At 37.8% G+C, this 15,894-nt stretch overlaps 1 protein-coding gene across 2 annotated transcripts in view; it reads left to right on the top strand.

Moving 5' to 3' along the window:
* Positions 1-15,894, top strand: part of PDE7B (phosphodiesterase 7B) — a 176,879-nt gene that overhangs the window by 50,100 nt on the left and 110,885 nt on the right. For both annotated transcript variants that reach the window (XM_061378482.1, XM_061378483.1), the window contains one exon: positions 13,512-13,572. In XM_061378482.1, coding sequence (XP_061234466.1) covers positions 13,512-13,572 — 61 coding nt within the window. The remainder of the gene's footprint in view (positions 1-13,511; positions 13,573-15,894) is intronic.

The raw sequence follows: 15,894 nt of genomic DNA, 5'->3' as shown, positions 1-15,894 counted from the left end.
AATTCACTCAGCAGTCTTTACCCCCAAGAAATTATAACTGTATTTTTATACTCCATTATAAGTATTATATGTTATACACAAAGGTATATATCAAAATAAAATAGGAAAACTAGAAACATTATTTTACCTACTGCTTTATTATTTCTTTAAAGCTAAGAGGAAATAACAGAATTTAGCCAGAGCTCCAGAAAAGTTGTTCTGGTTACTGTGAAGAAAATGGCATGTTTTCCTTTAGTTGTTCGTGAGCCTCACAGATAGACTCTGCTATTCACTTTTATTCTTCCCAAGTGCTCAATAAGTCCTCATAACTATGACCAAAGCAGTATTAATAATATCTTTCTAATTCCTTCACAAAAAATCAATCTAGAGTTGTTAAGCAGTCCGTTTTTGCCTCTCTCTATAACCAAATGTGCATATCCCAGATGTCCTGGTGTGACCATTCACAATTCCCTCATTTCTGCTCACCTGGCAGCCACCTTCCATCATGTAGTAACTGGAAGAACATTTCTTTTGCTGTGCAAATCTGGCCTCTAACATTCAGTATTAACACTGATTTTAGAGTCCAAATGTACAGCAGATGTTAATGCTTAGAGTCAGCTAAATCCTTCTTACTGAAACTGATGAAGAGTTAGGCATCCAGGCTTTCTCCGTAATCAGGTGGCTAAATCATTCTCTAGAAATTTCTGTTTGTCTTCTCTTATGAAGTTTTCTGAACTTTTTTTTTTTTTTTTAAATCTAGAGGTCAGTTCCCTCAAGTGGGATACAAAAAAATCTGCCATAGTTTTAAACATGGTGTAGATGTTAGTTGTTTGCAAGTTTTACAAAACAGATGTTCCTCCAAAACAGAAACTTAAAGGTGTAACTATGTAAGACATTCAGCATCCTGGCAATTCTCTGGAAATACACAGGGAGAATGATTATTTAAGCTTATCATGTGAAACTCTAAATTCAATTGAAAAATTGAAAAACAATACATCTTAGGAGTTGTTTTTCATTTCCACCTTTAACATAAGTACATAATAGTCACACTTAAATAGCACAAGAGAAAACCCAACACATCCAAAATTACACATTTTTTAAGAGAAAATGCTACGTTGTACACCCAGTTTTCCCCTGGGGGGGCCCAGATAAAGAACAAACTATATATGGCAAATATTAGTCACACTACTTAATATGCCTACTGCAACAAATTCAGACGTATGGTGATAAGATTGGTAACAGAAACTGAATAGAAATAATGCCATGCAGTTTAGTCAGAATCAAATTGGTTAGCATTCAAACTCAAAATCATTGTCTGATTTTGTACAGAAGAGTAGGGGATATTTGATAGAAACTACATCAGTAATATGTTCACTGTGTTGACTTTGGCAACTAAGAGTGGAAGATATGAACAAAACCAGGCCAAAAGGCAATGTAAGATTATTCCCATGACAACAAGAGGCTAAGATGTTAACATTTTTTTCTTCTACAGATGAAGCATGGTTCTCAGTTTTCCCTCAGAAAAGCAGTATCTACTTGAACAGGGAGTAGCAGGAGACATGGCCTTGCCATTTTGCAAAGTACTTGAGTTTTACTACATACAACAGGAAGATTCTTTTCAAGAAAATTTATCTTCAGGAGGTAAATCCAGATGAAGGGAGGGAATCCCATTCAGCCAAATCCTTTTCTAGCCTTTATTTAGTTCTCATAAATAGTAGGTGGTGTCTCTTCCCTCCAGTGCCTGATAGAATAGTGACTATTTCCTTTTTCTTGTTTCTGTTAACAAAGAAAGCTGGTTTAGTACAGAGACATTCTATGAAATTTGTACCCTGTTTTTTACTAAATATTATGTATCTTATATAAATGTGTTTTACTGTATGTTGTAGTTATTTAAAGTGTGAGGTATATGATCTTTTTTCTTCTGCAAAATACAGTTCTTCACAATCAAGTCTAAAATACTTCCATGTTTTGTAGTGATGAAAAAAAACCCCAAAGAAAACGAAGCATGGAAAGTAAAGTGTCTTCAGTAGTGTAACTTGAGAGATCTTTAAATCTCTGATATGCTCAGGATCTTGTTTGGAATATGCATGAAGTGAACTCTAATAGCATTACAGACTTGTTTGAATACCTGTTCACAAAACAGGATTATGATGGTTGTGGATAGCTATGATGGCTTTATTTTCTCTAGACTGGTGGTTGAGGGCTTAAGAAGACTTTGAGTGTAGACCTAGGAGACATTTTGTTCCCATGGAGTCTTTTTTGCTTTTTTTTCTTCCAGTCATTTCTGTTTTTCTAAAATAAGCCTCTTTAGAATGAAATGCTTTTACAATTTCTGTATGGGGAATCAAGATGCACATCTTGATTGGCCTTGGGATGGCCTTGGGCCTCCAAGAGGAGAAGGAAGCTGCCTGGGCAATTCATTCCTTGTGTAAACCCCTATAATGAGTTTTATTAGAAGTAAAAGAAACATTTGCAGAAGCTTTGTACTTTCCTTTTAGTTTCTCAGGGATAGGCACAGATGTAGTCTTGGCTAGGAAAATATAACCAGAATCTGTTGAGAAGTGAGAGAAAAGAGCAGCTTTGTGCAGCACTTGCTGACAGTACACCTGCTTTGAAATTATGCTTTCACACATTAAAAAAAAAAAAAAAAAAAAGAAAGTCTCTGCTTCTGGGAATTATTTTCAGGGAGAAAATCAGTCTTTCTAACATTGCTCCAAAAGACTGCAACCTTGGAAAATGTAATTAATATGTCCAAAAACCATGGATTTCACTGTATCTGAAATACATTCATGGTGATTATTACAGCAGCATCTAAATGTTTCCTGGCGATAATGGAAGTTGTAAGGCTGTAGATATGTTATTAATCACTCTTCAAAAGTTGACAAAAAGATATATTAGTATCGATGACATTGTCTTTTAATGCAGAAGATGCTCTTCCCCCATGTCTAGTATGACGATTTTTGAAAGGCAAATTTTTCCTGTCAAAACAACACTTGCTGTTTTTCTGTTCCATATGTTCTGTATGTAGAAACGTGATGTATGTTGGCTGTACTTGAAGTTATGAAAGTCATTTTTGCAGTGCTAAGATTACTTAGCTTTTTGGTTAGATTTCCATTTCTAAACTGCACTAATATAAGCAGTGGTAATTGACAGGTATGGCTATAGAAGCATGTGCTAACAGGTTAGAATACAACTATAGATGACCATTTTTACAGTATGTGTTTGGTAACATGCTGGACAGATGTCCACAAAGTTTTGTATGAGGCCTTTGGTACAGAACAATCAAAGATAGTGTTTATGTGTTAAGATTGCTCAGAACGGTAAGAGTTTACAAGTACAAGGCAGGAGAACTCTAAGAAGGATAACCAAAATCAAATTTGGAAGTAAAGCTGCAAGTGGTTAGGGATAAACTCAGGAGATAGTCTGAAGTGGGGATTTCATGTTGTGACACACTAAAATCATCTACACAGCTAACAATAACAAGGTCTGAGGCCATTTTTGGTTGTGTCCTCTTTGCACAGCAGCTAGGCACAGGTTTCCTTAGGGCATCATGTGATGACACAGTGTTGCAGAAATAATCCTGTTCTTACAAAGTTTTATTTGATGAGTACTTCATGGATGGCAGAAATCAAACACAAAGTTATCTTAGGGGAAGAGCAAGGAGAGAAAGAGGGTCAGAAAAGAAAAAGGTAGAAGCTCACTTTTAGTAGGATGACCAGTCATTTCATAGCTATCCATGGTATACCTTCAGGCCCAAGAAGCATCTGGTACACAAGTGAGGAACTGCCTTGTGCCTCTAAGTGCTCTATTTTCACTTCTGCTGAGGCTGTCCTTTTGATCAGACCTTCCATGTTTTGAAGTTTGTTTGATGACTTATAACTGCCTCCTACCTGATTTGTTGGTTGTGTTAGTTCTGTTACCTAAGTCTACTTCTATGGCAGAAGGTGAGAATGGTAGATTTGTGAACATATTACCTAGTTGTTGGTATGCTTCTGGCATGGGTTGTTCTAATCAACTCCCATTTCTTAAAAATGAAGTATTGGAAAGGGTGAAATAGGATGGCCTTGGTGTGTGTCAATGTTTTAGGGAAACAAGAACACCCAGCTCCTGAGAAGCAGATGGCCACCAGTGCTTGGTACTGCTCAGAAAGGAACACAGTCTTATTAGATAGGAGGAACCTGATGCCTGTCAGCTTACCAGCACTCAGTCTTCTTGTCCTTCCTAAGATCGTGCTTTTGTATGCAGTGTATGGTATGCAGCAGACACGCACAAGCAGGTGCCAAAATTCATAGAATCATAGAATAGTTAGGGTTGGAAAGGACCTTAAGATTATCAAGTTCCAACCCCCCTGCCATGGGCAGGGACACTTCACACTAAACCATGTCACCCAAGGCCTCGTCCAACCTGGTCTTGAACACCGCCAGGGAGCGAGCATTCACAACCTCCCTGGGCAACCCATGCCAGTGCCTCACCACCCTAACAGGAAATAATTTCCTCCTTATATCCTATCTAAACTTTCCCAGTTTAAGTTTTAACTCATTACTCCTTGTCCTATCACTACAGTCTCTAATGAAGAGTCCATCCCCAGCATATTTATAGGCCCCCTTCAGATACTGGAAGGCTGCTATGAGGTCTCCATGCAGCCTTCTCTTCTCCAGGTTGAACAGTCCCAACTTTCTCAGCCTATCTTCATATGGGAGGTGCTCCAGTCCCCTGATCATCCTCGTGGCCCTCCTCTGGACTTGTTCCAACAGTTCCATGTCCTTTTTATGTTGAGGACACCAGAACTGCACACAATACTCCATGTGAGGTCTCACAAGAGCAGAGAGGCAGGATCACCTCCTTCGACCTGCTGGTCACACTCCTTTTGATGCAGTCCAGGATACAGTTGGCTTTCTGGGCTGCAAGCGCACACTGCCTGCTCATGTTCATTTTCTCATCGACCAGCACCCCCAAGTCCTTCTCCGCAGGGCTGCTCTGAATCTCTTCTCTGCCCAACCTGTAGCTGTGTCTGGGATTGCTCTGACCCAGGTGTAGGACCTTGCACTTGGCATGGTTAAACTTCATAAGGTTGGCATCAGCCCACGTCACAAGTGTGTCAAGGTCCCTCTGGATGGCATTCCTTCCCTCCAGCGTATCAACCGAACCACAGAGCTTGGTGTCATTGGCAAACTTGCTGAGGGCGCACTCAATCCCACTGTCCATGTCAGCGACGAAGATGGTAAACAAGACCGGTCCCAACACTGATCCCTGAGGGACACCATTCATAACTGTTCTCCAGCCAGACATTGAGCCACTGACCACAACCCTTTGTGTGTGGCCATCCAGCCAGTTCTTTATCCACCGAGTGTTCCATCTATCAAATTGATGTCTCTCCAATTTAGAGACAAGGATGTCGTGTGGGGCAGTGTCAAACTCTTTACACAAGTCCAGGTAGATTCATCCCATGTTGTTCTGAACAGCCTGAGGAGACTCTTCAGGAGGTTCATTCTCTCACAGACCTCTGATTTGCTTCTTGAGTGGTGTGTCAGTACTTTTGAGGTTTTGACCATTTCTTTGATCCAGCATATCAGTGGGAAATATGTAGGAGAAACATTTGGTTGAAGTTGAGGCCTAAATTTTCACAGATTAATCCTACATCTCCCTCCCATTAGATATTTAAATAGAAAGTAAAAGCTAAAATGTCAGCGACCATTGAAAGAATCTAGTAGAAGAGCCCAGTTCTGCAACTCAGAGGAAGAGGAAAAAAAATTATATGGTCCAGAAAATGTTTAAATACAGAGAACTTTGATGTTTCATATCAGAGCAAAAATAATGAGTCAACAAATTTGCCTTTTCCTTAGTATTGATACTGTCCTCCCGTCTTCCCTCCCACTTTAAACTGCTTTTGTGGTGGGAGGATCCATTACATAATCTACAGATGGTTTACATTCTTTAAAATATAAACTAGAAAATGAATTGTAATACAGACTCATACCAGGGGGGGTGAAAAATTAGTCTGCTCTTTAGCATTTATTGGATAATGGCACCCCCTCGGAACATGCCTACAATTGTGCCTTGCTGTTAATGCAAGCTCAGCTGTGACTTATTGCTTATTTCAACCTAACCTTTTCATTGCTTGGTAATTCTGGATTTGGCTCCCAGTGCCCATGTTATAAACACTTAAAAGTAGGGATGCCATGTTGAAACACTGACAGATTCTCAGGGGGGTCAGGGCTACTGGCGCCTCCCTAATGAAGTCACACACTGTTAAACTTTTTTTCCCTTAACTGAAGAAGAAAACAAAGCCATTAAACTACTATATCCATTTTCCAGCAACACTAATGCATTTCAAACCACTCTTAACTATAGTAAATCACAGGTTTGTAAGAAAATGAACTGCCTGAAGGTTCACCTCAGGCTACTTAACCCACAAACAAGTTGCTGACTACTGGCAACAATGGTTTGTTGGGAATTATTGCCCAATTTTGCTGTGCCTTCAGAGGAGCTGAGGGTCTACAACATGGTAAATTCCAGAATGAAATGCATTGCCAATGTGCTGCTGGAGATTGACACTGACAGTGTTGAAAGGTTATGTGAGCAACGTGTTTTAAATTCCTGTAGGGAAGACAAACCTCTTTCGCTGGGAAAGCTTGGAAAGGGAGGAACTCTCAAAAGAAGTCTGCCCAGGCATACTGCAGAAAATCATCCAGATAGTAACAGAACCTGAATTTTCAGTTTCAGTAATCCTCAATGCTGACACTAAATAAGGAAGCTGGAAACTTTACTCACGAAATATGGTATAGGTGCAATATAATAGTTGCAGTGTAATAACAGTAATTTGAAGAGCAGCAAATGTACTATTCTGGCTGCTAATAGTATTATAAAGGCAATTGTCAGTATACTGTGATTATGCCACATTTCTAAATGGGTGGGCATACATACTATACATACCAATTCAAGGCAAGCGTATTTTCCTCCTGCCCAATTTAGTGGAGCACTTAGCTTGCCAAATATAGGTCTAAATTTTCAGATAAGTATAAGATTTTATGTATAATCATTATGGAGACTGTTAATAGGGCCCAGAGAGCTAATACGTAAACAATCACAGTTTTTATAGATCTTAGACAATGTCATTACCTGAAAGATTCTAGTGGTATTTGTTACCAATGGGAATTTTATATATGCAATTCTCAAGTTATATTTATTATACACATATTTTCACATGAGAAAGGCTAAATAAAGTTCTTAAAGAAGTCAGAGTTGGCAATTCAATCCATGTGAATAGGGTGAGCTTTTTACAATTATTCACTCCAGAAAAAATTGTTCAAATGTGGGCCTGTTAAATTTAAAATAAGGTGTGGTATAGAGAAAAGAAACTTGTCTCTAAACAAATAAAAACAATGGTTTTATTTCCTTCACTAAGATCAACGAAGACCATGGATAAAGATTCAGCAAAATTCAAAAGTATTTGACATTTAAGTGCATCTTAAGATTACACAGGGTTTTGGTAGGGAACTTCCTTCTTTTATATAGACATTGATTTAATCACTAACAGAAATTATTAGAAAGCTTCCATTTTGGGGGAGGTGTTTGTGAAAAGGCTGCAAGTCAGACAGATTACATATGTCTGTCTTCTCTGGTAGTTCCTGTACTTCTCTTTTGTCCCTGTCAAGAGAGAAGAGATAAAACTGGAAATACCACAAGTTTAAGAAAGCACTGGAAATCCTTCAATTCCTAGTTTGATAATTCATCCACCCTAAATCTCCTCCCAGACAACCTGAAGATGAAGAGTGTGTGGCTTAACTCAGTGTAAAATATTGCCTTTAATGTTCAGTTATTTATATGAGTGGCCAGTTGTTTTACAAAATGTTGCTAAGACTTACGAAGTAGTGTTGCCACACTAACAGACATTACATCTATAAATCTTTAGGCAATTAGAATGATGCTTTATTTTAGATACCAGAGGATTTTGTTGAAGTACTTTGAGAAGGTGATGGAGAAAGGAACATACACAATAGAAAAATAGATTTATGAATAGCAATAGCATTTTTTTTGCCTGTGAGATAATTTGGGTTTTTTTTCATAGAAGGGGCTCACTCTGCCCTAAGTTCTTTTAATCAGTTGTGTCTGTGAGTATATCTTTCAACTCTGATTTCTCAAGGAGTGAGAAATTATACGCAGTATCCTGAAGGAGGAAAAAAGGAAAGGAAAGGAAAGGGAAAAGGAAAGGGAAAAGGAAAAGGAAAAGGAAAAGGAAAAGGAAAAGGAAAAGGAAAAGGAAAAGGAAAGGGAAAAGGAAAGGGAAGGGAAGAGAAGGGCAGAAGAAAGGAAAGGAAAGGAGAGGAAAGGAAAGGAAAGGAAAGGAAAGGAAAGGAAAGGAAAGGAAAGGAAAGGAAAGGGAAGGGAAGGGAAGGGAAGGAAAGGAAAGGAAAGGAAAGGAAAGGAAAGGAAAGGAAAGGAAAGGAAAGGAAAGGAAAGGAAAGGAAAGGAAAGGAAAGGAAAGGAAAGGAAAGGAAAAACTTACCAAACAATGTGATGTAAAATCCACTTCTTTCTACATTGGTAAGAGCAAAACATATTAACTTAAGGTTACTTTAAAAAAGTGAATCAGATGGATTCTTAAAAACTATTTGTCATGCAACAAATGTGCAATTAACACATCTCTTCTATGTGGAGGTATAATAATCTCTGGCACCTCCTACAAAAAGAAAATCATCCAATCTTTATTGTCATATTTGGCTGATCATGCACATCAAGTATCTCACTGATTACTGCAATTTTGGAAGAGACATATGTACTGAACACCATACTAGGGAAACATACAACAGAGTGAAGAACCCTATCAGTGTGGCTCCTACTCCAGTAACCTTTTAGCTGACTAAGCCAGCTTTTCAAAACTTGGTTGTGTCCAGCTTAAAAAGGTCAAAATTGAGCATGTTCAAATTTCATGCCAGAAAAAATCTTATTATATTTTTAAAGTACTTATGCTCTAAAATTATTATAATAGTTGAACATTAATTATATGCATTTAATAAATAGAAAATTAAATGTCACTTATTGCAATTCTCATGACAAACACTTTCAGATCTTTACTTGCTAAATTTTGCCATAGGTAAAAATGTAGCCCTATTTATTTCAATTGCTCAATTTTCATCTCTCTTCTTAAATCATGTAAATCTTTAATTTACCATACAAACAGAAGTTGAATAGAATGATTTCAAAACCATTTTTTTCATAGATAAAATTTTCTCCACAACATAAAAACAAAAACAAAAAACCCCACAACAACTAAGGACATATTCTGTCTGGGATGTAAATAAACCCTGTTTATTGCTACATATCTCAAATCCTCAAATGCAGGTGCTGTGATCCCAGGAATGCTGCAAATGGACACCCAACCTATGAATGATCACGTAATACTGGAGAAGTAATTTGAGATGCATTAGTACAACTGACTAGGGTAGATTTTACTTACGCTGTCTGTATGAACTTTTTTCTGCCAGTACTGCCCTACTTTTCTGCAGTTTTACTTACAACCTTTTGAAGCAGGGAGCCTTGCAGAAGACTTCCTATTTTGCTGTGCACTCCTCATAGGATCTTGCAAAGACATCATCTTGCCTGAGAGCACCCTCCTCCATCAGAGTCTGGTGCCTGTGGAATATAGCATTTCCCTTTTCCAACAGGTGGTACTGGGCTATCATAGCCAAGAAGGCTGGCTTCAAGCTCTCCAATTCACTTACCAGAGGAACTGAGTTCATGTCACATTTCTTCTGGATATCATGTCCTTTCATCCCTATTCTCTAGCAATAACTCTCTCAGTCTTCTCTCCTTTTTTTTTTTTTTTTTTTAAGCTCTGCTTTCAGCTGCTCTAGGATTCAGTCTCTTTTTCCATGGGGGACTTAAAAGTCCCATTCTAGTTTACTACATTTCAGCTTGCGTAACAGACTCAGTAGCATGGCATATATCTGAGCTCAAAAAAATAGAGTTGAGAGTAGATAATTTATTAATTATTTTCTAATAAAAATATAACTACAAGTATCTTCTCACATGTCCTGAATTGCAGGTTGCTATCCTATGATGTGGAAATACATCTATATGACTGAAAACATTATTAACTAAAAGTAATTATATTTTCCCCTTCTCCAGGAGAAAAAAAAAACCCACAATAAGCTAGTATAAAATTCAGTGATTCAAGACATATGAAGATACAATGAAGATTTGGAAGGGTAGATTTTTCTTGCTTTTTACTCATTTTTTTGTTAAATCTGACCACTTCCAAACACAGCAGTGGCTTCAGATTTCAACAACAAATCCTCTCTCACTTCAGGGGCAGTGAATGTCAGTAGTATTATTTTCAGCAGGGCTGCCCCTGTAAACTCACCAGCCCATTATATAGGACTGCATATAGCAGAGCCAGTCCTACCAGTGCTATAGTAGTCTTAAACATGAAGCACAAACTGAGATTTAAAATATCCCAAACTCAGATCATCTAGATTCAAGAATATGATTTATCATATTTTTAGAGAGTGAAATTTTGGAACTTTAATGAGCTTCAAATATAAGTGAGGACTATGAATCCAACCTCATCATAGATTTCAAGAAATGAAGTTCAGAGGCAGCTTTCCTGTGAGTTCATTTCTTTTCCTAACTGGATAATATGTTTGGTCTTTATGGCTCACCATTGATACTCTTATATCTCTAAAATAGGAAAAGAGAACTTCTATCTTCACCCAGACCTGACTTTAATGAATACGTCTCATGCTACTTATAAGCAGCAGCTTCTAGAGGCTGTTTAGTCAGTCTTTAAAAGAGATGTCGCATTTGTCTCTCAGCTTGCTAACAGACATATAGGGTGACGTACATGTGTGCAATAGGTCTCAGATGTACAGCAGAGATGCTTCCTCTCTCTGCTTTCTGACCCATTGAAATGAAAAAATAGAATAACCAGCATCTTATATCAAATTCCTATCCCTGCTCTCTGATGGATCCACTACTGAATCTGTAGCCAATTTTGAAGCTTTCAGAAGAGAATGAGCAGCTGTTTTGGGAGTAATTTGGAAATGGATTGAGACTGGAGAAACTCTTGGCCTCATCTCTTAGTACCAGCCCCAATATACAAGCAGTCAGAACAAACCCAAACCAGAGAAGAAAGTAAGCCGGGCCAGGAAAAGGACACAAGAAACTTATCCGGCCCTGGCAGAAATTCATAGCAGTGGTGGCAAGGTCTCAATTTAATCCTAAAGATTAAATCCTGAAGTCATTCCTTACTTCTCATTCATGGAAAACTTTTCTAACAGCAAAAATGCTCACACAACACTATTTTTTTTAATGAGCAAAATGATTCCCTGTTGCATATCTGTGCCACTTTACACACCCAGAATCCAACTAAGTCTTTTCCAGATGTTCTGAGCAGTTTGGTAACAGCTTATTTTTCATCCCATTGATCTGTACATATGAGCTTCAGTTGACATCAGAAATTAAATTGCCACAGAAGCTTTTTCTGCTGGTACTTCTAGCTGCAGTGGTAGTAGTGAAAAATCTCCTATGCTGACTGTTGTAGCACGATTTTCAGCCAGTTCTGTGGGCTGCAGGAGCTAAGGGAGTTAAGATAAGGCTATGAACTTGTATACAGTTATCTTAATCTTACTTGCGAAATTTTCATCATAATGGATCCTGTGGGATGTCAGCAGACTCTGGAGAACATTAGCCATTTTCCCACTTTCATAACACTAGGACTGGTGAATATTGTCAAATATTGTAAGACATTATTTGCCGGCCTGAAATGTGATGTTTATATAAATATGTCTGGAACATACAATACCTCTGAGGGACTAAACCAAAAATAACCAAAGGTTTTCAAAAAGCAGCATAAATTCAGGGGTGAGGTGGGAGGTGAATTTTGATGTGCTTTCTTATATATGCAGTTGTCTAAGTATACTTATGGTCATGAAGAAGAAGCGGGGATATTTCTGTGAAAAGATGTCAATATCTTAATATTTTTCATAGAAGAATAAATTGCAAATTTCTGTGTCTCCTGACACAGAAGAGCATTTCTAAAATCAGCTTCGAAATGCTGGGTGTTGTTTTCCTTTTGCAACCTTTCAGTAGTAAGTGCTCCCACCTAGGAAGGTTAATACAGGTGTCTGATTGCTCTTTTTAGATGTACTGATACATGAAAGACTCTGTGTGGGAGATGGGCTTTGTTTGTTTGTGTTTATTTTGGTGTGAGGGAGGCGAAGGCTATTTGTAAAACAGTGAGTTTCAAATATGCTGCTCATTTATGAAACTGTGGCTGAGTTTCATATTCTTTGAAGCTATGGGTTTTTTTACTTACCTGATTCTTTGTAGGTTTTAATATTTGCTGCAAATAAAAAAAAAAGGGGGGGGAGAAAAAGACAATACTAACCACTTTATCTTATACAAGAAAGCCATAAGGTGCTGAAAATGGAAACTGCGTAAGAAAGGGAGAGAAAGGAAAAGAAGAAAAATGGATAGCACTTAGTGATTTTTCAAAAATCGAACCACTGTGCTTTTATTCCCATCTTGTCATAGATACCAAAACCACAAATATATAGATAAGAAAGTATTGGACACGTTTAGTTGTAAAATACGAGGTTGTCCTTAATCCCCTATCAAGAGCTTTGAGTGTAGTGATACAAAACTGAATCTTTTCTGTAGCATCTGAAGCAATCACTGCTGAAGGGATATGTACACTGACTTTAATCAGAGCTGGATCAACTAATTAGGTTTCTCCTGGCATCTAAACTGACATGGCTGTCTGCATAAAGGACTCAAAAATGATGTCTTGTCTTTGAAAACAACCCAACACTTCTGTATTCTGATCCTAACTCTAATGACGTTCCTTCGCTGGGTCTGTATAGGGACAGAACATTAGACCTGATAATATATCTGTACATGTGAATATTATTTTTCATTAACAAAACATCTCAGTATACAGACACAAAAATTACTTGCACCTTAAAAAAAAACGATTTTACTCACAGGTGTTATGAAGAGTTCAAGATTCATGTCATGACAGCTTTGCTTAATAAATATTTAAGAGTTCTGGGGTTTGTTTAAATAAGCTAATTTTACAGAAATACAAATTCTTGGATCAGCATAGCTGTTTGTTTTGTTTTGAACCAGATCATTACACAGATCCTGTTTAGGGTGCAGCTAAATCTGTGTACTGTGACAACTAAATCAATGGAGAGGGCTGCAATGTCCATCAGTGGTAAATGAGGCTTCCTGTATAACTGGGTCTGATGGTAACAAATAGTAACATGGACCAGGCAGTAGCTTCAACCAAACACATAAAAGTAATAGGTGTTACCTTGAGTTTTTCTTGGTGAAGATCCTGGTATGCAGTGTTGACTCACCCTTGCACATTAGCAATGCCCACTCTTCCTCAAACTTTGGCTACTTGAAAATATTTTTATCTTGGCGTGTTTACAATGTCTTTGAAGCTCCAAAACATAATCAGAGGACAAGGACAGAGATACTGTCACAGAGCTCTTAATTAAATATATCCTTTTTCTTTTTTCTTTCAGAGGTGTGGAGAAATCTCATTTGATAGTCCTGACCAGAATGCCAAATGTGTTCGCATGCTAGGTAAGGGTGAGTCTTTTCTCCTTTTGATATAAGTGTGTGGAAATACATTTAAATTGGGGCTTTCCTTTCAAAAGTGCATGATAATGGCCGTGATGATTGACATAGTTCGTCTACATGTAGTCCTCATCAATATGTTCTTTATGGTGAATTTTTTATTATTGAAGCAAAGTACATATATATTCCAGAAATATCCATCTGCATAGATGAAACTATAGCTGTACCAACACCATAGTTGAAACCTCTGATGTATTTGAAAGCTGAAAATCTATACTTTGGAAGAGAGTATTAATTGCACAAATATGTGTCGGAAGCCTCTAGGTCAGACCTTCAGCTGCATCCATCAGCAAAATTTCAGTCACTGTGATTTTACAGATTCCTGCTGGTGTAGCACCCTGCCTATAGTTTATAAAATTAATATCAAGTAGAAGTGTCTGTTCTTTGAAAATACTACAAGAATGCTCTGCTATGTTTCATTAATTTCTGTGACCAATTTTATTGTATTTGCTTGTTTCATCTACAGTGGTAGTACTGAAACATTAACAGCATGGCTAGTATCACAGTGAAAGACAAGGAGTAAGCGTCTAAAAACCTAAAAGATGATGTTTAATCAGAAAAAAAAAATGAAATCATGGAACACTTGCAGGATTTGGCTTTAATTCTGAAAACCTTTTACCCGCCAGGGTTGAGATAAATGTATCCTGTAAATTAGAGTATTGCATCTAATAACATGAAGATTGAAATAGTCACAATTTTTAAAACTGCAATTGGCAATGTCTAGGAACTTAATTCCCATCTGGGTGCATAGCTGTGTTTTGTAATAACAGATTATGTGGTTTGTTGTTTATATTCATTAAATCCTATTGTCACAATAGACTATAATTTCTGCAGAGGAAATCTGTCATGCTTATAGTGCAGAGATCCCAACAGATGAACTGACACAATGGGCCATAATATTCTGTTACATCAATGATCCATGGTTAGAGGTTCTTAATGGAACAAGCTGACAGAAAAAATACACTTGTGATCCTTTATCATGCCAATTATAATCTACAGCTTTAATACCATTGAGATTGTATTACTCTAGTTCTAAGGAAGTTATATCCATGCAAATGTTATCATCCATTACGAGCTAAAAGGAGGGATGGGAGAGGGGTGAACAAAAAAATTTCGTGATGATTAAAGTCTTTTGCATGGCTTGGTTCATCACTTGGTTTGGCATTTTCATACCACAGACCAAAATTTTGAGCTTGACATCACCATTTATGCAAATAATTCCTTAGGAACAGTGAGCAGAGCAAGATTTTGTTTCCATTACATATATTCTTATCTATGCCTTGTACTATATGCATGTGCAAAAATGAGAAGATATTCTGTGCTCTGTAAGGAAACTGCTAGGAATGTAAAAATGATTCCAAGGGGACATGCCAAAGGTGTGACTAGCTCTCAGGGGTTACATCTCTTGTACTTAAACAGATTTCACCTGTTATTATTATTCATCAGTGTCTCTAACAAATTAAGGACTGTAGTGTCATATATAATATAGGATATTACGTTTCACCCCAAGGTATCCCAAATTACATACAGAGCTTAGTGCAAGTGCATATCCCACAGATGGCTCTGTAAGAGGTATGGAAAGTAGAAACTTGCATGATATGGTTGATCTGTGGGGCAGCTACTGGAGACAAACTCCACGGTCTTGATTTATCATAGAAATGTATGTGGTTCTGGCAGTGCTTTAAAGTCAGATGGTGTCCATTCTGGTACCTATCCTTTCATACTGAACTCTGTGTGGAAGAGCAGGAGCCAGCAACCATGCAAGCTAGAAGGTCTAAGGCACTGTGCTGAATACGTCATGTAGTGTCCAATTTCAGATTTTACAAGGGAATTAAATTTCCAAGGGAACGAAACACAAAGTTTGTCACTGATCTGTGCAAAGCTGACATTATAACAGCTGTGGTTGTAAGTGAACAAAGCACAATGTGCCTTCAGAAAGGGACATCTTTCTTGATTGCGTGGTCTTTAAAATATGCTGAAACAGTCATGCAGTCGTCTACTGTAACGGTGACACAGTGCTGACAGAAATCTAGAGGGCAAGTCCCAGCAACTGCAAGAGGATAACTACTTACTAAGGAAAAAAATACAGTAGTCTGGAGTGCTGGCTGTATTTCCTCAGGGATCTTTGACATAAGACAAGCCCATGCCTGGAACTGTAGAGCAGTACTCTAAAGTTGCAATAGCTGGGTTGTTTGGCTTTTTGTTTTTCAGAAACATTCTGTAGCTGGGTTATGTTACTGGTTCTGAGTGAGCTTCAGATTTAAAGGT

The sequence above is a fragment of the Neopsephotus bourkii genome, unplaced genomic scaffold (genome assembly GCF_033783945.1).
Source record: "Neopsephotus bourkii isolate Nb327-2 ecotype Australia unplaced genomic scaffold, CSIRO-AGI_Nbou_v1 NB_1765, whole genome shotgun sequence".
Classification (NCBI taxonomy): Eukaryota; Metazoa; Chordata; class Aves; order Psittaciformes; family Psittacidae; genus Neopsephotus; species Neopsephotus bourkii.
Note: the sequence above shows the minus strand (reverse complement) of the source record. Positions and strands in the feature narration are given on the sequence as shown.